The following is a 20,560-nucleotide window of genomic DNA, read 5'->3' on the forward strand; positions in this document are numbered from 1 at the left end:
CGCAATCACCATTCAGACCCATAATGTTATAGTCTAATGCATGCTAACTGAAATAAAACACGCCAACTCCAAAACTAATAGTATCAAATTTATGTGAAATTTTTATTGAACTGTGTTAAAATTAATTTTGTAATGAATTTAATGAGAATAAATAGTTAGAAAAGTCATATGTATTGAAAGTCTCACATCTACAAACAAACGAAGCTCTAGCAACTATGGCAACAGTGAGAGTTGTGATTGAATTGGAATTCATCAATATTTTCTTTACTTCAGACTCATTAGCCCTATAAAATCACTGAATTGAAAGATCCAAGTTAAAATTTTTATGGAATTCTACAAAAGTTTTAAAAGTGTGTTACCAATCAGGGCTATAATCTGAAACCTTAGGCTACACCACAAAGATAATAATAATCAAGTGATTGAGTGAGAACGAAGTTGAACTTTTTGTGTACATATATTTATTTTTGAAAGTTGACCCGAAATATTGGGAACGGGTAAAAGATCTAATTCAAATAACCAATTACATTCTGAAGCTTCGGTTTTCATAGAATATAATTTGTTACCAAAAGAATATGGTCCACACTTCATAATATTTGTTAACAATTCATTAAAATCTAAACTCCCAAGAATTTAGTTGAAATATACAATTGTCTCGTGTCCTATTCTATTGTCATTGGGCCAGAAAAAAAAACATATTTTAATCCACATTTGATCAAAATTTTATACTAGATATTAAAATAAAAGAAAAAATATCAATGAGTTTATCGAGTCAGAAAAAAAAATCAAAAAATCAAAAAGAATTTCAAGATCCGTAAAATTAAAGATAAACTAAAAAACAAATTTTAATCCTTACGGATCAGAATTTTAATATAAAACAAAAAAGAATTAACAAATATAACGAATCAGAAAAATACAATAAAAAAAAATCAAGATTCATAGGATAAATATTGAAATTAAAGATAAACTAAGAAAGAAAATTGACGTTTTAGTAAATCTAATATCAGTTGAGACGAGATTTACATTAATGTATAACATGTAAAATCTAATAACTGTCAATATGTTTTAAGTAGGAAATCCATGCATTTTAATATAGTGTTATAGTCTAACACATGCTAACTGAAATAAAACCAATAGTCCGCCAACTCAAAAATAATAGTATTAATTTTATGTGAGATTTTTACGGAATTGTAACAAAGGTTATTTTATAAAGAAATTTAATCAGTAAGTAGTTAGAAAAGTTATATGTGTTCTAGCACCTCTGACGACAATGATAGTTGTGAGTGAATCCGAATTCACCAACATATTCTAATTTTTTGTTGTTGTTAATGCTCTAGCAAAAGATGCTTTTATTGTTGTAATGACCACTATCGCAGTGAAATGAGGATTGTTATATTTATTAATATAATGATTTACCCAAAAAAAACAAACGACTTCTAAAATTTTATATCAAAAACAAGGATTGTCAGTTTTCTCTTTACAAATTAATTTTGATTATGCATCTTATAATCTAAACTCGCTACAGCTATACATAACAGTTCACAGATAAAACATTAATATTCTAAAATTAACATACTCTTGTTCGTTTGAGGTTTAACCAGTTTTTGGGTATAAATCAAGATTCGAACGGAAAACAGTTAAATTTGCTTGAAGTGAGTTTAGTGCAGTGGTCAATGGTAAATCCTTAATGCACAAGGCACCATCACACCAGAGATCGAGTCCTTCTCCCTACAAATGTAAAGATTAAGCTAATGGACCGGTCTGTTGTGGCTCAATGGTTGACAAAAAAACAGTTAGATTTGCAATTTTGTAAACTCTATAAACCAAGTTTACAGTTCAAGAGTACATAGCTGATTTTAAATAACGCTTATCGTATTTAAAAAAAATATATATATTTTTGTCTTTTATATGTTTGAAAATGTTAGTAATTTTTGTTTTGGGAAATCTCATTAAAATTAGTTACAATTTCATTTCAAATTTTTCTAATTTTGGAAATTTAATCTTTAATTAGATAATTTGCTATTTGCGGACCCATAAACCTTAATAAATAGACAAATTTTACTGTTCCTTTTTGGTTACATATAGTGACAATTTTAATTTTAGTTTTGTATCATAGTAAATAGTTAAATTGGTTATAATAGAAGAAGATGAAGGGAGATGTGACAACAATTTCATAGTAACTTTGGTATCGTTTAATATTTTATTTTGTAAATGGGAAATTGCAATTTCATCGAAGCAAAATTGTGTTCTCCGTCCAAACTTGTAGTTGGAATCTCCAGACTTTACCATACAAATACAATTCATACATCAGTCTCTGTGGCTAAGTACTTAGCTAGGAAAGTATCAAAAGATTGTCTGTGTTCTAGCTATTGACAATGGGAAAATCATGTTTCAGAAACATGGTTCCTTGTCGATCACTCATCACTCAAAAGGTTTAGTTCACTACAAGAAAACAGGGTATTTACGACTACGCTTGGCGACTAAATACGTAATCACTAAATTTCCCGACTCTCTGCCGACCACTAAGTGACCAAGTTACAACTACACAAATTTAGTCGTAACTCAGATGTCATTTGCCGACCAAATAGAGTAGCCGGTAATGTAGTTGTTGATTAACGACCATTATACGACTAAATGGGATAAACTTAATTGAGTTGTATCCAAGTAGCTAATTTGGCGACGAGTTAGCGACTAAGGCAAGGAGTCGGTAAGTTGGTGACTATACATCGACTACTTTTAACTATAAATACAAGAATCATGTGTTTGCATTCTCATATCTATACTTATGTTTAGGTGCAGCATGTCTTATTAATTGTTTTCTATTACTGCAGATGTGAATTGGTTTAATATATGTAACTAATGTTTATATGTAACTAATGTTTTTAAGTTTATATATATCCATGTTTACATTCTTTATATACTATTAGATATTCACATTCTTTAAGTTTATATGTAACTAATGTTTTGTAATTTTTAAGTGATCAATATATATATCATGTAGTGTTGATATATAAGTAGCAAATTTCAAATAATATGCATACTAAACTAAATTATATGTTTTCTAAAATTAAATATGGCTACAGAATCGCGGCTAATAAGTGACTAACTACACAATATTGGGTTTAAACATGTTTATTACGTGTTGGACCAGGTTTTGGACTACAAGACAAGCCCAATTTGTTAAAATAAAATCACATACCAACTCATCAGCTACTAATAAGCGACTAATTTAAAAACATTTTGGGACTAAACAAGCCCGGGAATCCATTTACGCGGTCCAGCCCATAAACAAACGACCTAACCCTAATGCTCAAACCCTAATCTCTCATTTCTGATTTCTCACCGTTCTTCGCCGTTTCTCTCAATCTCTCATCGACGCAATCGCCGATTCTCTCAATCTTCTATGATGCCAGTTAAGAAGGCTAGACGAAAGAGGAATGTTTTCCCCAATGCTTCTCTTAGACACGGTGGCTCGAAGGTGAGAAAAGTTAATCATCTACCGCCGCAGTACAACTACACGTCGGCGGCTTAAAATCCGATTCCTCAGACGCCTCAAGAACAAGTCCGCATTTTCCCCCAACTATCGACGTCAGCCGCATCGCAGGTCAGAAACTATCCACCGCCACAGATCCTGTTTGAGAATTCCTTGAATCGAAGTCGAGAATACCAACCAGCTCTGTCATTACCAGAAGTCCAGAACAATCCACTGGTTCAATTGAACCCTTTGCATGATTCCGCGAGAACTCCAGTTCAAAACTCTCACGCTCAAAGCCATCCGTCAAGGTAACAACTTTGAGGAGCCAGATCCAGTATTGCCGGAACTCCAAAAGGACAAGTTGAGGGCTCTTAACGCCATACTTATGGTGCCGGACCGCGACAAATTTACCACCGTGGTCTCTTCGGAACCGAAGCCTAACACGACCTGGTATGTAAACATGTTTTAAAATGATTGAGTGTTATGTGATTGTTTTGTCATACATGTGTTACATAGTCGAGTGTTATGTGATTGTTTTGTCATTGGTTTGTGATTGTTTTGTGATGCATGTGTTACATAGTCGAGTGTTATGTGATTGTTTTATCATTGGTTTGTGATTGTTTTGTCATTGTTTTGTCGAGTATTATTGTTTTGACATGAAATTTTGTGTTTTGCCATGAACTATTGTTTATTGTTTTGTCATTCCCAAGTCTCTCACCAGTTAGTAGTAAAAAGAAAAGTATATGTGTTTGTCATGAACTATTGTTTATTGTTTTGTCATTCCCAAGTCTGACTTGATTCTTATGTTTTGAGGTTTATGATAGTAGGATTTCCACCGAGGGTATCAATTCCCTATGCAGTTGTAGTACAAAGGGTTATCAATCCACATGGTTGTTATGCTAGCAGATAAGATATGATCAGAACTTTGCAAGTCAAGCCAAGCAATAGTTAGGTTTGTTCTAACAATCCTAAAATAAACAAAAGAAAGCAAATGAACAAGAACCACACGACCTAAAGACTCAATGCAAGCATTCGAGTACAGGATCGGGTAGGGTGATCGAGTAAACTAGATAAACAAGAACAACTCGAAGGTATACTCGAAACAGGTGATCGTGTACCTGTTCGGGTAAGGGATCGAGTGATGAATAAAAATGCAAACAATCTAAATACGAAAGCTCCTAAGGATGGGGTAATCGACTCCTAAGTGTTCCTGACCAATACGGATGTCCTACATGCCTCAAGCAAATATTCCCTAGACAATGAATCTCTAAAATCTTGTTAAAACACTCTCGTGATAGAAACAATCAACCTTAATCACTTCCCTACCCAACTCTCGTTGGAGAAACATGACCAAGCAGGCAATACAAACCGATTCATTATTGTCAATAAAACCCTTACTCATCTAATCTCTTAGGCTAAGTGAGTAAATCTCTAACATTGATTGATTCAAGCATTTCATCTACACCTCTCGGTGGTAAAACGCCTTAGATCTAATCTCAATCTCTCGGTCTGCTGATAGCATTAAGAACACCAATCTAGAAGGGAATTTATAAAACATAAACAACCAAGCTAAGACATCCTAACCGATCAAGAACACAAAATCGTCTATCCCATCCCTAGAAACTTTACTACACTACTCATATCTCATTGCAGTAAACATAAAAGAATAGAGAAACGAAAATTGCATTATATTAAAAATAGAGTAGAGTAGAAGAGTATAGAGTAGAAATCTAAAAGAATAGCAAAAAAGAAGTAAAATAAATCCTAACAAAGATAGAAAAATGTTTGAGTTGCTCAAGATCTCTCTCAGAAGCTCTCGCTCTCTGGTTTGAGGGTTTGCGGCGTGCTAGGGCGAGTGGAAGAAGAGAGGGGTTTATATATGGAAATCCATTAACCCTAGCTTCCCAGTCCTGCCCGAGGGTTTTCTCGATGGGGTGCACGAGGATGTGCTCGGGTCGCTCTTCGGGTAGGCTCTCAGATTGTTCTTTTTGTTCTTAGATCCTCCTTGATCGGGTTGGTGTTTGGGCTGTTCTTCCTGTTCCATAGCTCCTTCGGGTACATGCTCGGGTTTGACCTTGTTTCTCCCCATTTTCGGCTCTTAAGCACCTGTTTTCATCCAAAATATGCAAATGCAAGAATGCAACACCCTAAATGGCCTAAATGTGGATTCCTACAGTAAATGACCTAAAAATGCTACGGTCAGGGTAAAAACAATGCAAAATATGGACAAAAAGAGATGCTTAAAACATATAAATTAGAGAGTTATCAGACCGCCAAACTTAAATATTGCTAGTCCTCTAGCAAGGAAGTAGGAGGGTGCGGTTCCAAAATGGGACTCATAACCTTTTTGAGCTAAGCGAAGGATTCAAGCTATAGTCCTTAAAGATAGTTTAATGGTGCTAAGATCAATCAACATACTTACAAATATTTTTCTATGCTTATTACTATGCATCGATCTAGTTCATCCTCCAACTAAAAGTAAAGACTTGCAATTCCAAAGAACATCTCTTTCACATTCATTAAAGTGTTTGGCGAATTCTTGCAAATGGAAGGTGAATCAAGCTCAATCTCTTTCAAGGGTAAGGCTTTTGGTAGAGTGGTTTTAAACAGTTTCTTTGGGTGGCTTACTCTCAAAAGAAGAAATTGTAGACAGTTGTGAAAACTATCTAAGATTGAGAACAATCAGGGCATACAAAGCTTAGCTCTTGATAATCTACCCATTTCTCATTCATTTCCTTTTGTTTTTTTTACTTAAAGACTTAGAGCTAATTGAATCGAGCCATAGGGACTTTCTTCTTTAATTTCTCTTTTATTCCTCAACCCAACCACAAATAATCATGCTAACCACCTATCATTCAAAACCGATCTATTAGCTAGTCTAAATGATTCTAAACTTAGCTAAAGCAAGAGCCAGTTCTTTGTCGTTCTCAATACTCTCAAGGTTTCACACCCTATAGCACAATGAAAAGGCCTCACTCAACGATTCACAACAAGGCTTGAAAGAAATTTTTGGTGTCAAGGGTAGGGAAAAACAAATCGGATTAAACGAAAAGATTGGTAAAAATGGTGTGTTAACCCGATTTTAGAGTCACCATGAGCAAGTATTCAAATTCCATGAGCAAGACAATTTAAGTTCAGGTTAGGTCTAATAATATAGAGATGATGCAATGTTCAAGCAAGTGGAGGAAGCTTTCAAAAGATACAAGGCTTTAAACAAAGATTTTTCATTTTTTTTTTTCAAAGATTGATCTAGCAACAATGAACTGTCATTAAGGGCTATAGCTTCAATTCTAAGGTTTGGCATTAAACAAGGTGGTTTTAATCATTGTCCCCTAAGATGCATATGCAACAATCCTATATGAAGCAATCTAGACTCAATCCTAATATGAAAATGCAACTACATGGACACTTTTTTTTTATTTAATTTTTTTCAAATTTTTAGGATTTTTTTTATGAAAATAGATGCAGACTCAAATTAATAAAACTAGTATGCAAAAATTTGAAATAAGAAAATAAAACACAGTGTTATATACATCCTAGGACCCTCCCCCAAACTTAAATTACACAGTCCCTGTGTAAATAAAAGTCTGAAAAAGAACCCAAGAATCACTCAAAATGAAATAAAACTAAATGCAATGTTATTTACAAAGGTTGGATGAATGTGGTACCTCATGGGTTGGTGAAGAAGGAGGTTGTAGCATCCTCCATACTCGTCAACGTGTAGCCAGGGTCGTCACAGGCTTCAGCAGGCGCCGGGATCGCTCATAAGAGAGCTCGGTTATGCGCACGGACGACCTACTCGGACCAACATCCGAGGGGTTGATCAGGTAAGGCGTCGCGTAGGTCATCGGGTATGGCATCAGGTAGTATGACGGGTATGGTGGGAGAGGTCCGGAATGATCACCCGTATAGCTGCTTGCAGGGTGCATCGAGTAGGGCATTTGATACGGCATCTGATAAGGCGGAGGGAAAGTACCTAAGTGGTCACCCGGATGGGTTCTCGATGGGTGCATCGGATAAGGCATCGTGTACCCCATTGTGTTGGGCATTGGATAGGCGTCTGAGTGGCTTCTCTGCGATCTTTCAGGTCTCATGACTCCCTCTTCTAATTGGGACTCGTAGGAGGATGTCTTGTGGGGCTCTAGAGGTGCAAATCCTCCTAATGGTCCGCTCCTCCCCATCCATGTGGGTGCATAAGCTGAAGTGGGAGCTGAGGCACAGCTTGCCTTGTCTTGCAGCTCCTTGATCTGTCCTCCCATTACCTTCACTGAGCTAGTGAGGTGTTTTACCTTCTTGGCTAGGAACTTGTTCATGCTCTTCAGCCAGTCGATCCTCTTGTGAGCTTCTCTCACCCCAACAGGTTGCTTTTGAGAGCACACATACTCCTCAAAATCATACTCATCCGAGTTGTCTCCCTGTTCTTGCCCAGTCATCTCTCTCTCTCCTGCCTCGGACTCCTCCTCCGGATTGTATAGATCCTCCAAAGGTGGTGTGAAATCTATGTTATCCCCTAGCCAGATTTTGGTGCACACGACGTTGGACAGGATCATTTGGGTGGCTCCGGTAGTTGGATGGACAAACTTTAAGAGCAGAATGTCGTTTGGCTTTTCATAAGCCAGGAACCTCGCCAATGTGAGGTAGTCGACGTCTAGCCATCTCGGCTCATGAACCACTCCCTTTATAGGCACATCGCAAGCTACCAAAATTGGTGTGACCAATCCTCCTATGGAGATCTCTTCAGCTCCATCTCTCCTCTCAGTTTTCATTGCCCAAGACTTAAGATGGAGGAACTGATCAAGCAGCACAAAGACCATGCTGGTATCCGCAGCATCTCCTACTAGTGGTGTACCATCCCTAGCATTGTCTAAGACTCCACAGAAGGCAATGTCTAGCAGCTGGAGCTCATGGTCATTCACATTCCCAATCTCCTTTATAGCAAAAAGAGTGCAGGCGAGGGACTTGTGAAAATACCTCTAAATAGGGCTCCTTATTTGAGCAGACTTGGAGCTTGTGGACTTGTAAGGGAGCTTGTCGCCTATTGTCAGCCATAGGGACTTCATTTCTTCCTTGCTCACCTCCATGTTATCTCCATTCCCAGCCTTGAAACCATATAGCTTCTCCATCTCCTTGTAGGTGAGTCGGTATTCCTTGTTGCGCACGGAGAAGGTGATAAACCCGATCCCCCCATCGGGTAGTAGGGTTGGGTGGTCTTCAAAATAGTGCAACCGCAGTGTGGAGAGGAAGTGAACTGTCTCCTCCTCATAAGCTTCGAGGTTGGTTTGCATCATCTTGCCCAGGTGGCACATGTAGAACAGGAAATTGACGTCTCTAGCGATGCCCAATTGCTTCATCATTTCTCGGTGGGGATAGCGGGTACCAACGAAGCTCATCTTGCAGAGGACCTTGAAGAGCTTCGCCAGAGTTTCCACCTCCTTCTGCTTCAGCCTCCACGAAGCTTGGCGTGTCCGTTCCCTCTGCTCCTCCTCACGGTCACGGCTCTCTTCCTCTGAGTCTCGATCCTCTTCCTCCGCTGCTCTCACGGCCACCTTCTCAGCCCTTTCAGAGGCTGGTCTCTTCCCTCTTGCAACCACAGCTCTGCTTCTCAACCTAGAGGATTGGATCTCCTCTGGTTCTCCTCCACCGGCATCAGAATTGACCTCCATAGGATCTGTAACAGTTCTCTCGGACGTAGACAGGTCCCTACGTCTAGGAGATCGGCGGACTGCAACAGCTACTGGGTCAGGAGATAGAACTCGGGTATCTGCCCGATCGGCCGCTCGAGTATCTGCTCGGGTGGTGGATCGGGTTGAGCATCGGGTTGGGGATTGGAAACGTCCACTCAATGGTTGGGAATGCGAAACGTCTCCCATTTAATTCTATTTTCTTTTTCCCTAGAAAACACACACTTGGGATCCATTGATAACAGGGACAGTGCAACATTTTTTCAATGAGATATGTAACGCCGGATGAAAAACATGGTAAGCGATGCTAGGACTAGTCGAGTGCAACCTAAATGGATCGCGGGTGAACTCTGGAAAACAATGGTTGTGCACTGGGATACTGAAGAAGCACAGGAAAGGAGTCGAATCTATTCCAATGCTCGTATGTCAGACCGTAATGGTCTCGGTCCACACTAGCACTTATCTGGGCCAACATCGTATCAACAAGTCAAACAAGGCTTGCTGAGTAACTATAACTTCTGTCTTAACCTTGTTTTTGTAACTTTAACTTCTGTCTTAACCTTGTTTTTGTTTTTGTAACATTCCAGGAAGAGAAACTTGGGAGATCAATGAGTCTTGGTGAGGTTTTCAAACAGACACATACAAGGCCAGATGGTACATATGTCGATCGAAAAGCTGAGAAGATCTTCTCAACTTATGAGAAAAACTTACAAGCTAAGTTATCCGAGATCGAGTCAGATCCTTCACGAGCTCAGGAGCTCACAGCAGAAGATTATACGACCATCTTTCTCCAGGTAAAGTATCATTTTCACAATCTACATTTAAAGAGTCTTCAAAACTTTCATTTTCAGCACTTAACAATTTCAGTTTTTCTTCTCTAAGTCCACTGAGAAGGATTCACGAGGTAATCTTTTTGGACTTAGAAGCCTCAAGGATCATCTTCAGTATCTTCTCAGTGGCAAGAGCTATCAACAAGGACAGTCGTCATTTGTAGCATTTGAAGAGCAAATGAAAGAAACTCATCGTATAATTGAAGAACAAGTTGCCTATAATGCAAAACGTGATGCTGAGATTGCTGCTCGTGAAGCAGAGCATTCCAAAGTTGTGGCTGAGCAACAGAAGAAGATAGAGCACTTGGAAAACTACTTGCGCAAAACTGATCCAGCCTTTTTGGAATTCCTTGTGTCTGAATCAAGTGATGCATCCACCGCCTCTCCAACACAAAGATAACCTACTTCTTAGGCTAATTATCTCTATAACTTAACTCTAATGAACTTGTCAATCATAGTTTTTTGATTGATCATTTTGGTTCTCTTTTGGTTATTATGAACTTGTCACTTTGGGATGATGTGTCAATCATAGTTTATGATTGATCATTTTGGTTCTCTTTTTATAATTGTTAATGTGGTGAACATATTATAATTGTGGTGAACTTTTGGTTATTAAGAATGTGAATTTTAGGTTTCTGTTTGATTGTAAATTCGATTTATAAAACAAAACAAAACAATTATGGTTGTAATCACTATAGTCGTCAAACCAGACATTAAATCTTGTTTAAAGTCGTCATAACATAGTCTTCAAATAGTCGTCTGATAGTAGTAACAGAGTCACATAATAGCCACAAATAGTCGTAACATTGCCACAATCTATTCTCAGACTAGTCGTAACATTGTTATTAGATAGTCGTAAACAGTAATGACTAAATTAGGACTACGTTTACGGCTACGTGTAATAGTCGTAATATCGTCGCTATTTACCGACTATGTTACGACTGAAACCGACTACCGATTTACGACAACGATTATTAGACGTAACTTAGTCGTTATATATGAATTAGCGACTATATAGTGACTATTAGTGCAGTCGTAAATCATCTGTTTTCTTGTAGTGGTTGATGGGACGGCTTGTGTCGCAAATGTATCAATTTCATTTTACAAATTGTTTTGATTTCTGCAAAGATTGGATGATTATGTCCCAACTGAAGCGAAAAGTCGATTACTGTATGATAAATGATTTTTCGCTTTTAGTATAGTTACTTTAATACTTTAACTTCCTTGGTATTTGGCAAAATACCAAAATATATATAGAATACTATGTTCTATGTATACTTCTTTAACATCACAATATATATAGTTCTTAAATCCAATTTTGCAGAAATATCTTCTCTAGTTTGATACTTTTATTAATCAGATTCGTTTTTGTCAGCAATGGTCTGATATTACATGACTTAATGTTTACAACGGAATACTAATATGGGCATGTTTTTGAAGTGATATATTACAGTATAATGTCACTTTGGTTTCTAAGATAGGCATATAGACAACGACATCGGTTCATACTTTTATTAATCATATCCGGAAGACAAAGTTATAAAGAAGAAATGGAGGAACAATGAAGCAAAGGAGTGCAAAAACACACACAACCCCACTATCCATTATTATTGCATGAGAATGTAAATAAAACAAAACATCAACTGTATGATTCACTCATTTTATAGGTAAGTTATAAGTGTTCAACTTAGCACTGGTAGTTCGCTGGAGCTTTTCTACCGCAAACATTGAGGAGTACGGTGAGATCGATGGGAAGGTTAAGGTTGATTCCAAGAACGTTAGCCTTGACCAAAGTGCAGAGGCAGGCTGCGGCCTCAAGGTCAGCCAAGCCTTGGATGAGAGTGCAGCATGGCTGTACAGGTGGGGATCCCACTGTTATGTCCACTAGCTTGAGAACATTTGCGCAAAGAGCGACCTTAAGGGTATCATTAGGACAAGTCCCTGTGGTTGCGGTGGTGTAAGTGAAGAAGAGGAGGTTGAGGGAAAGGAAGAGTGCAAGGGAGGTTCTTGGAGCCATTTGTTTTTTGGAGTTGAAAAGGCTTAAGAAGTAGCAGTGAGTTTAAGTTTGTTTGAGATTGGTGGAGAGAAATGTTAAATGTTTAGTGGGTATTTATAGGGTTTTCATTAGGAGAGAAATGTGAAGGTTTTCACTAGGAGACAAATGTGAAGGTTCCGATGAGTTGACTAATTTTTTTTTAAAGATAAGATTCGATTACTAATAAAACTTAATTTTCATCATTGTTCAAATTAGCTGGTAATCTCTAAAAGTATATAGTTTTAGTTATAAAGAACGTACAACTTAGTTGGCCGGTGCCTTGGTGGTAAGAAATTATATGTCCATAAAAACAGAAAAATTGGTTAATTGATGAGTTCGTTTTAAACTTTTAACACAAACTTGAGATCTAAAGTCAATTTGATAGTGTGGGAAAAAAAATCCAAATTCGTCGAACTTAAAAGAAAAAAAAATTGTGAATACTCATTTGGCCTTTTCCAATATGATTTGTTACAAAAACAAATTGCAAGAATTAGATCCAATATATGACAAAATCATCGTTGTTATTTCTCTTTCGGATAATATGTTTCTCTATTGAATTGAGATGCATGCGCGAGATCATACTACGTATATCCTTTTGCTGAATAAATAACATAAAATTTCGTGTAGTAGTGGTATCTATTTTATCATATTTCGGATTATAAATAAGGTCGAACACATGCCAAAACGTGGTTCACGGCATTGGTAGTGTGGCTATAGGAGAGATCGAGAAATAGTACTAATTTTGATCAATTGATTTGTAAATTATACTCATTTCTTATTAATATTGATCAATTGATATATATATATATATATATATATATATATATACATTTCTATCATGTGACATTTTTTTGGAGATTATAAAACTTAACAGTCCAATGATAAATTGACGCAATGACATTTCTCTCGTATATAATTTTTCCGTTGGAACTATTATTTCTAATCCAATTTTTAAACACAAACGAAATCAAATTTAATTTTTCACCTGTTCGTTAAACCATTATCCCACCAAATTCGTATGTCCAACGATTAATTCAAAATTTTAAAATAATTTTAGACCTGAATTATAAGCAAATGAATAAAACACCTAATCTTCATAAAATCTTACATATTTCTGTCACAATAAATAAAAACTGTAATGCATAACTATCAGAATTAAGAATTTATACAAGAAAAAAATACAAAATACATTAGTTAAAAAAATTTCAAACCTTTTCTACAGGAATATTCATTCTTAAAGTTCAGTATATTATAATATTTCTTGTATCTGCACACACCTTAAGCTAACTCTAAAAGCATTTGCATAAACCACATATGGCTTATCCTGCTCAGCCAAAGCCACTACTTGTGTACTAGTCAACATCTGCTTCACGCTCGCAAAAGCCGTCTCACACTCCGATGACCACATAAAAGGAACGTCCTTCCCTATCAACTTAGTCATCGTTTGGGCCATACTCGCAAAACCCTTCACAAACTTCCTGCACTTGCTCAACTTAACAAAAAGCTTCTACTCCTACAACTTCTTCAGAACTGCTCTCAGATGGATTTTATGCTCTTCATGACTCTTCAAATACACCAGGATGTTGTCGATGAAGATAATAACAAACTAATCCAGAAACTCCTGAAACACACTGTTCATCAACCTCATAAACGCAGCTGGCGCATTAGTCAAACAAAAGGTAACCAGACACCAATTCAATCTTGGAACCAAATAACACCTCTCAACAGATCCAACAACTCATCAATCTGTGGAAGAGGATACTTGTTCTTCACAGTGACCCGGTTCATACCCCACCTATTACAAAGATTTCAATATTTTCAAGTAATCACATTAAATACTGTTGTATTCATTCATCAGCTAAAACAGAGAAAAAAAAACAAACAAATTGATACTTAACTACCGCTTCCGTGAAAAGAAAACAAAAACTACCACTGGCTTTGCTAATCGAAATCTACTCACCTTAACTTAATTGGTCGTTGAGAATTGAAAAATCCACTCTGTCATTTAAGTTCACAGGAAATCAAAACTATATCAAGATTTAATAAGTGGTTAATTATGCAAAATATTGGGAATCAAAAATATTTCAAGATTTAATTTGATGTTGGATAGTGAAGTTAAACCATATTTATAAACTAACAGTAGTATCATCTTTCATCTAGAGATGGCGCATCATCTAGAAATTAAAAGTAGTAACAAAACAAATAATTTTTATTTCTAAATTATTACGTGAAGAAACGATACATATCAGATAAAGTGATAAATCGTTGTGTTCGAATTAAATAGTCTTCACATATAAACATGTACTTCTTTCTTAGTTACAAACCTGTACTTTTTGAGTGATTTTCTGCGTTTGAGCTCTGCATAAGCATCGGCAAGAGAAACATCCTTCTCAAGAAGATGCTGAAGATCTAAGATGACTTTCCTCGGTGAATCTTCCACTTCTTTACTGAGCTTATCGACTAGATCCACCAATGGAGTAATCCTGATCGTAGCGTCGTGACGGTCCAAGATACATCTTGTTGTTAAAGATCTATATATCTTTTGCTCTTATGATAGCATCGTGAAGGTCCAAGAGCTGCCCCTTTCGTAAGCTCACTAATTGGCATTCTTTTTCGAGACTAATGAATCGTGATTAGGAGGAAATTAGCAATTCAGCTCTTGTGGTTAATGTATGAAGGAATTCATGTACATGCATGGATTCTTTTGTCAACAAAACGAGTTGTTTTGAAAGAACTGCTTGAAGATTGAAGACTAGAGACGTTGACTTAGACTAATAGGTATGGATCGACGACTCTCTTTCTTTTTAGGTAAGAGCAGATTTTGGAAATTTATATACAATATAATCCAAGTGTTATTTATATCACTGTAAATTAAATATCATTAAAAATGAAATGTTTAGGAAATTACATCAAGTTAAACCTATGGCTTTTCTAACCTTGCCAAAATTAAATAAAAAAAGAGAGTAAAAAACAAGAGTTACAAATAATATGAAGACACAGCTTGTAGTCATTAAATCATGGAGAAGGAAAAAAATTTATCGTTGACTTGCACGAAAATATCCAGAAAAGCTCTTAACCATGATTCCATGAAGGAGAAGGACTAAGGATCTTGATTAAGTAGAAACCATTATTGAAAACTTGTATGTTTAAGTGGAAACCATTATATAAATGTATGTTTTTTTCCATAAGCAAATTTGTGAGTTTCATTTTACCTTCATACAAAAAAATATTGTCTTTCATTTACCATTTTCCATGTAAGGTTTTGTCATTTTAAAGACAGAATGACAGATTAATTAACGGATCTAAGCTGAGGAGGATTCATTGATTAGTGAAATAGTCGAGGTTACACTTAATGGGCCAAAAACTTTCTTTTCGTAAAATGACCTTAATTTTTATGTCGATGAACCTTTTAGGAGCCCAAGTTCACAAAAGGTTGAGTATAAATAGCAAACTAATATCTTTATCCGATTTTAAATCTATATTAACATTTTTACACTATTTTTTATAAAGAAAACTTGGAGTTCAAAACTATTTACATCCAATGCCATTAATATTTAATTTTTAGTAAAGAAAATTTAAACTAAAATATGAAAATTGATTTAACGATTTTGATCACCAAAAATATATTAAATTGGAAGTAATTTAAATCTGATAAATATGGTAACTAATTATTTTTTTTTATGGTGATAACAAAAACCACATTTATAGGGATATTTTCTAGATTTTTTAAATAAAAATATATTAATTGTTTACAAAAATCTTGCTATCAATCATGATTTGCAATCTCGAATAAAGATCTAATAATGAGAATATTCCATATCCTAATGTTTTCACGTTAATTAAGTAATTAGTTTTGTAAAGATTTATTCAGCCATAAATCTAGGAGGATCCACACTCATTCCATCTTACATATATATGTTGTTTGCAAACATTCAACTGGAAATATATATGCTGATGACGTAGGGCGTGGTGGGTATGTTGGTGGATACCGTGGTGGCGGAATTCATAGAGGAGGCGTGGTCAATTAAACCGTGTTGAATGATCACAAAAGAATTACGAGTGTCATAGCGGGACATATCGTGGGTAAGCTTTCTTTTTGTTTTGTTCACTATTTTGATTGGGTAACTTCTAATATTTTGTGTTTTTTACTTGTTACTTGAAGATGTTAGTAAGTGATCTACAACGTGAGAGAGTGGTCATGAAATCGAGGTACTATTGAAGATGAGATTCTTCCGTAAGTATTCTGCCTTAAGTCTAACTTTCACTCTCTATGTCGTGAACTCTACACGGTTTTACGAATGAATTTTTGTTTTTAGTTTATTCGTCTTTCAATAACTCATTCATGACATATGAGAGTACTATGAAAGGAAAGGAAGACAGTGCCAAAAAGACAGCGAAGGAAAGAATGATCTTAAGGATAAGAGATTATGGGAGCAACGTGTAATATAGTTAAATTAACAATATATATTGTTGAAAATCTCATAAACACAAAAGAGCCTACTTCTATAAGGTTTTTTCATATGTTTGACAAAAAAAAGTTTTTTCATATATGTTTGTTGCAACATTTCATAGTTTAAATTTATATGAAATCTATGTAGGTAACTTTAGTGAACTAGATTTGAATTGAAAATATACTTTTTAATTATATGTTGTTCGTTTCAAACTATGTATATGATTTTTACAATTATTAAGATTCTGAAAGAAAAAATTTTGAACATATATGTAATATCAATACTTAGTTACATATACTTTAAATCTAAAAATAAAAAGGTTTAAATCATATACTTTAAATAATAATATAAAAGTAAGCTTTAATTTAACATAATTGTATATATAAATAGAATATTTTCTTGCAGTTTATAGGTAAATGTTTTCTTAAACGGGTTAAATATTTTCTTACTGGTTAAAACCAACGTTTAAAAACCAAATATCAAGTTCAATATATGTTCATGTTAATTCTTAAATACTAACCATTCTCTAATACAAATCTTCTAATATGAATCATTTACAAAATCGTCTTGCGGTACACCGCGAGTTAAATTCTAGTGTTTTCTTTATAGATAATAAATATTTTTATTTATTTCTCATTTCATATATTTTTAAAAAAATCTTAATCAAAAAGGAAAATTTTATATTTTAGGTCTTTATAATAATACTAAAACCAAGAAGAGTTCGTAATAGGGAAAAAAAAAATCCTAAAAAGACCCGAAACAAACGAAAATTTAATGTATTTGTTTGATAAAAAAAAAAAAAAAAAAAAAAAAAAAAAAAAAAAAAAAAAAAANCCAATACCTAACCGACTCTTCTCATCCAACCACTGTTAAAAAGCACTCAAAACCAAAAACTTTCCCCCGAGGAAAAAAAATCTCAAAATCTTTCGCAGAAATGAAAACCCAAGCTTCTCTACTAGTAGATCTCCTAGAAATGGCGACGATTCCAATGGACATCGTCAACGACATATTCCTCCAATTACCAGCAAAAACCTTAGTTCGTTGCCGTGCTCTCTCAAAGCCATGTTATCATCTCATCAACGATCCCGATTTCATCTCATCTCATCTCCGTCGCGTCCTTCAAACCGGTGATCATCTCATGATTCTTCTCAGAGGCGCTCTTCGTCTCTACTCCGTGGATCTCGATTCGCTAGATTCGGTCCACGACGTTGAGCATCCGATGAAACGTGGTGGTCCGACTGAAGTTTTCGGATCCTGTAACGGTTTGATCGGGTTATCGAATTCTCCGACTGATTTAGCGGTTTTTAATCCGTCTACTAGACAGATCCGTAGATTACCTCCTTCGTCTATCGATCTCCCCGACGGTTCGAGTAATCGCGGTTACGTGTTTTTCGGATTGGGATATGATTCCGTGAGTGATGATTATAAAGTTGTTAGGATGGTTCAGTTTAAGAGAGATTCTGATGATGAGCTTGGTTGTACTTTTCCTTATGAGGTTAAAGTGTTTAGTTTAAAGAAGGATTCGTGGAAGAGGATTGAATCGGTTTCGTCTTCGATTCAGCTCTTGTTTTACTTTTCTTATCATCTCTTGTATCGTCGTGGTTACGGTGTTCTTGCTGGTAATAGTCTTCATTGGGTTTTGCCTGGAAGGCCTGGTTTGATTGCGTTTAATCTCATTGTGAGGTTTGATCTTGCCTTGGAAGAGTTTGGGATTGTTAGGCTTCCTGAAGTTGTTGCGTATGGTAACGTTGATATTCAGATGGATATAGGTGTTCTAGATGGTTGTCTTTGTTTGCTGTGTTACCACGACTTGGGTTATGTTGACGTTTGGATGATGAAAAAATACAATGTGAGAGGCTCTTGGACTAAGGCTTTTACGGTTTATAAGCCGAGTAGTGTGAAATCGTTTTCGTATATTAGACCTTTGGTTTATTCTAAGGACAGAGATAAGGTTCTTTTGGAGATTAACAATACAAAGCTAGTGTGGTTTGATATAGAGAGTAAGAAGATGAGTACTGTTAGGATTAAGGATTGCCCTAGCTCGTATAGTGCTGAACTTGTTGTGAGTAGCCTTGTTTTGGGATGTAAAGGAGATCTTAATAACATTAGGTTGCGGAAAGAACAACAAGCTAAAGAAGCGGAAGAAGCTAAAATGATGCAGAACAGTAGAAAGAGGTGTGGCTTTATTCTTCTTTCATAGATATATTATGAGAGTAAACAAATCTAATGATTATGTATTGATATACTCAGCATCTTTCTTGTTGTTCATGTTAGGGATGACTTCCTGTCCAAGGGATTTAAGCTGGTCTTATAAGTAAAAAAAAAAGCAAGAAACAGAGAAGTTAAGTGTAAAAGTGACCATTGTTAATGGTGTTTAGTTTGCTGTTATGTCCTTATTTTCTTCTTTGCTTGCTTTCTGTCTCTGTTTTCTTTTGTCGCGGACGAGCATTTTTCATATTCGGGTGGGCACAAGAGAGTCAAAGGCAGAAGTCTGTCATAGGTATTGATTGCTTAGAGCATTCTTCAGAAAGTGTGTTAAGCAGTCATCATTAGGACCAATACTTTAGCTTATAACCATTTCCAAGTGTGCTTTTTTTCACACGAGTCTTTATGAGAATTGTCGATCTGCAAACCATCATTGGGATTTGATTTTTCAGGGCGGGGATATGGAGGAGTGGAGAATTAACTTCAACCAAAAAGCTTCGAATACCACAGGAGATGGTAATAAACAACTTAACCCAAGTATATGTATTTAGAGAAGAAGAGAGTATACTTCAGATAAACAAGTGTCGTTGGTTTGTAAATAAGTGAAATCTAGAATCCCTACATAACTCTTTTGAAGCTTGTCATTACTTAATAATACTAACGCTTTGTACATGCTTTTAAGGTCTCAGCATATACATAGATCAAAACAAAACTTTAATCACTTGCACACCTTCAAAACAATACAGTAGCTGTTTTTTGTTAGTTTTAAAAATTTCTGAAATTATTGAGACGAAAGTTGAATTTTTCAACGTCAAATTTTTACTAGTCAATAAGAAACATTACAGTGTCTGCTTATCAGCCTCGTCAAAATGATGTGTTTGGTGAGCAAACCTAGTCACGGTACACTATTTTGCCCAAACTCTTTTAATGACAAAAAAAAATTGCAATAATCCAGGAAGACACAAGAAAGATTGGATTGCATAAAGACACATTTGATCTGGGCTGCTCCGTGGGGTTTGATTTGTTATATCGTGAAAGATTAGATTGCAACAAATAGTCCACTTTCTAGAATTTTAGTGTTGTTATATAAAGTTCAGCACCATTTCGACTAGCTAGCCAAATGATATGAGCTAATTTGCGATGACAATGAAACTTTAGGAAATAACTGACTGATTACGTCTTGTTCGAGCTCGTTTACCACCAACATCCACCAAAAGTTCCTTGAAAACCAACTCTTAAGAGCCGTCCCTTCATTCATTTTATGTGAGAGTTGTCGTCCAAAAGAGGATGGTACATATTACATATCATTGGTGCTTACTGCTTTTATCCTTATGGCCAATTTTTTTAATTGTTGTTTTTTTTCTGGTGTTTTTTGTTCAAAGATGTGTTCTGTATTTATTATTTACAAAGTATTATTACACAAACTTTTTGGTGTTTTTCATAAATGTACTTTTTTATACAGATTATAACATTTCTATAGCAGAAAATATTACATTTATCAAATTTTATGATAAATAATCACTATATAATAAGTTAACTATCAACATTCAATATAAGAGCCTTATGTTTTCATGGAATATGAATGTGAAATATACTATTTTAAGGATAAGAGATTGTAAGATTTTGTCATCTTTGTTTACTCTTCGAGTGAGTTTTTTGAATTATTTTTCATATGATATATATTGAATTATTGATTTGTCAATGTTTTTATTGTTACATTAGACAATATAGGTTGTATATAGATTAGTAAAATAAGTATGAACATTTATATAGTTTTCTTTTTGAAACTTATGTTATATTCAACAATTCACATTGATACAAGTTTCTAACTAAAATTTTGTGTATCGCGCGTGTAGGAATTCTGCATAGTGCGTGTATAGAAACTT

At 35.4% G+C, this 20,560-nt stretch overlaps 3 protein-coding genes across 5 annotated transcripts; 1 reads left to right on the forward strand and 2 right to left on the reverse strand.

Moving 5' to 3' along the window:
• On the reverse strand, positions 11,470 to 12,064 carry LOC104738427 (putative lipid-binding protein AIR1). The gene has a single exon (XM_010458603.2). It carries the CDS (start codon positions 11,998 to 12,000, stop codon positions 11,671 to 11,673), a length of 330 nt encoding a protein of 109 aa, XP_010456905.1. The 5' UTR covers positions 12,001 to 12,064; the 3' UTR covers positions 11,470 to 11,670.
• On the reverse strand, positions 13,901 to 15,287 carry LOC109128396 (RPW8-like protein 3). Its single transcript, XM_019234609.1, has 3 exons — positions 15,263 to 15,287; positions 14,343 to 14,565; positions 13,901 to 14,016 (listed from the first exon to the last, which is right to left on the reverse strand). Exons 1-3 carry the CDS (start codon positions 15,285 to 15,287, stop codon positions 13,980 to 13,982), a joined length of 285 nt encoding a protein of 94 aa, XP_019090154.1. The 3' UTR covers positions 13,901 to 13,979.
• On the forward strand, positions 17,348 to 19,350 carry LOC104737270 (F-box protein CPR30-like). 3 transcript variants are annotated; one of them, XR_759711.2, is made up of 3 exons: positions 17,348 to 18,644; positions 18,744 to 18,969; positions 19,127 to 19,292. XR_759711.2 is itself a non-coding variant. In XM_010457404.2 (2 exons), exons 1-2 carry the CDS (start codon positions 17,404 to 17,406, stop codon positions 19,278 to 19,280), a joined length of 1,395 nt encoding a protein of 464 aa, XP_010455706.1. In that variant the 5' UTR covers positions 17,348 to 17,403; the 3' UTR covers positions 19,281 to 19,350. The 3 variants fall into 3 exon arrangements, 2 of the variants coding, with proteins under 2 accessions (XP_010455706.1, XP_010455707.1); XM_010457404.2 differs by lacking the exon at positions 18,744 to 18,969 and having other exon boundaries at positions 19,127 to 19,350; XM_010457405.2 differs by having other exon boundaries at positions 18,744 to 19,219.

Source organism: Camelina sativa, chromosome 13, assembly GCF_000633955.1.
Source record: "Camelina sativa cultivar DH55 chromosome 13, Cs, whole genome shotgun sequence".
NCBI lineage: Eukaryota > Viridiplantae > Streptophyta > Magnoliopsida > Brassicales > Brassicaceae > Camelina > Camelina sativa.

Coding starts and splice junctions, on each gene's coding strand:
- LOC104737270 (XM_010457404.2), top strand. CDS start 17,404: ATGAAAACCCAAGCTTCTCTACTAGTAGATCTCCTAGAAATGGCGACG. Junction 18,645..19,126: donor ATGCAGAACAGTAGAAAGAG/GTGTGGCTTTAT, acceptor TTGATTTTTCAG/GGCGGGGATATGGAGGAGTG.
- LOC109128396 (XM_019234609.1), bottom strand. CDS start 15,287: ATGACAAAACCTTACATGGAAAATG. Junction 14,566..15,262: donor AAAACCTTACATGGAAAATG/GTAAATGAAAGA, acceptor TGCTATCATAAG/AGCAAAAGATATATAGATCT. Junction 14,017..14,342: donor AAATCACTCAAAAAGTACAG/GTTTGTAACTAA, acceptor CTTAAATGACAG/AGTGGATTTTTCAATTCTCA.
- LOC104738427 (XM_010458603.2), bottom strand. CDS start 12,000: ATGGCTCCAAGAACCTCCCTTGCACTCTTCCTTTCCCTCAACCTCCTC.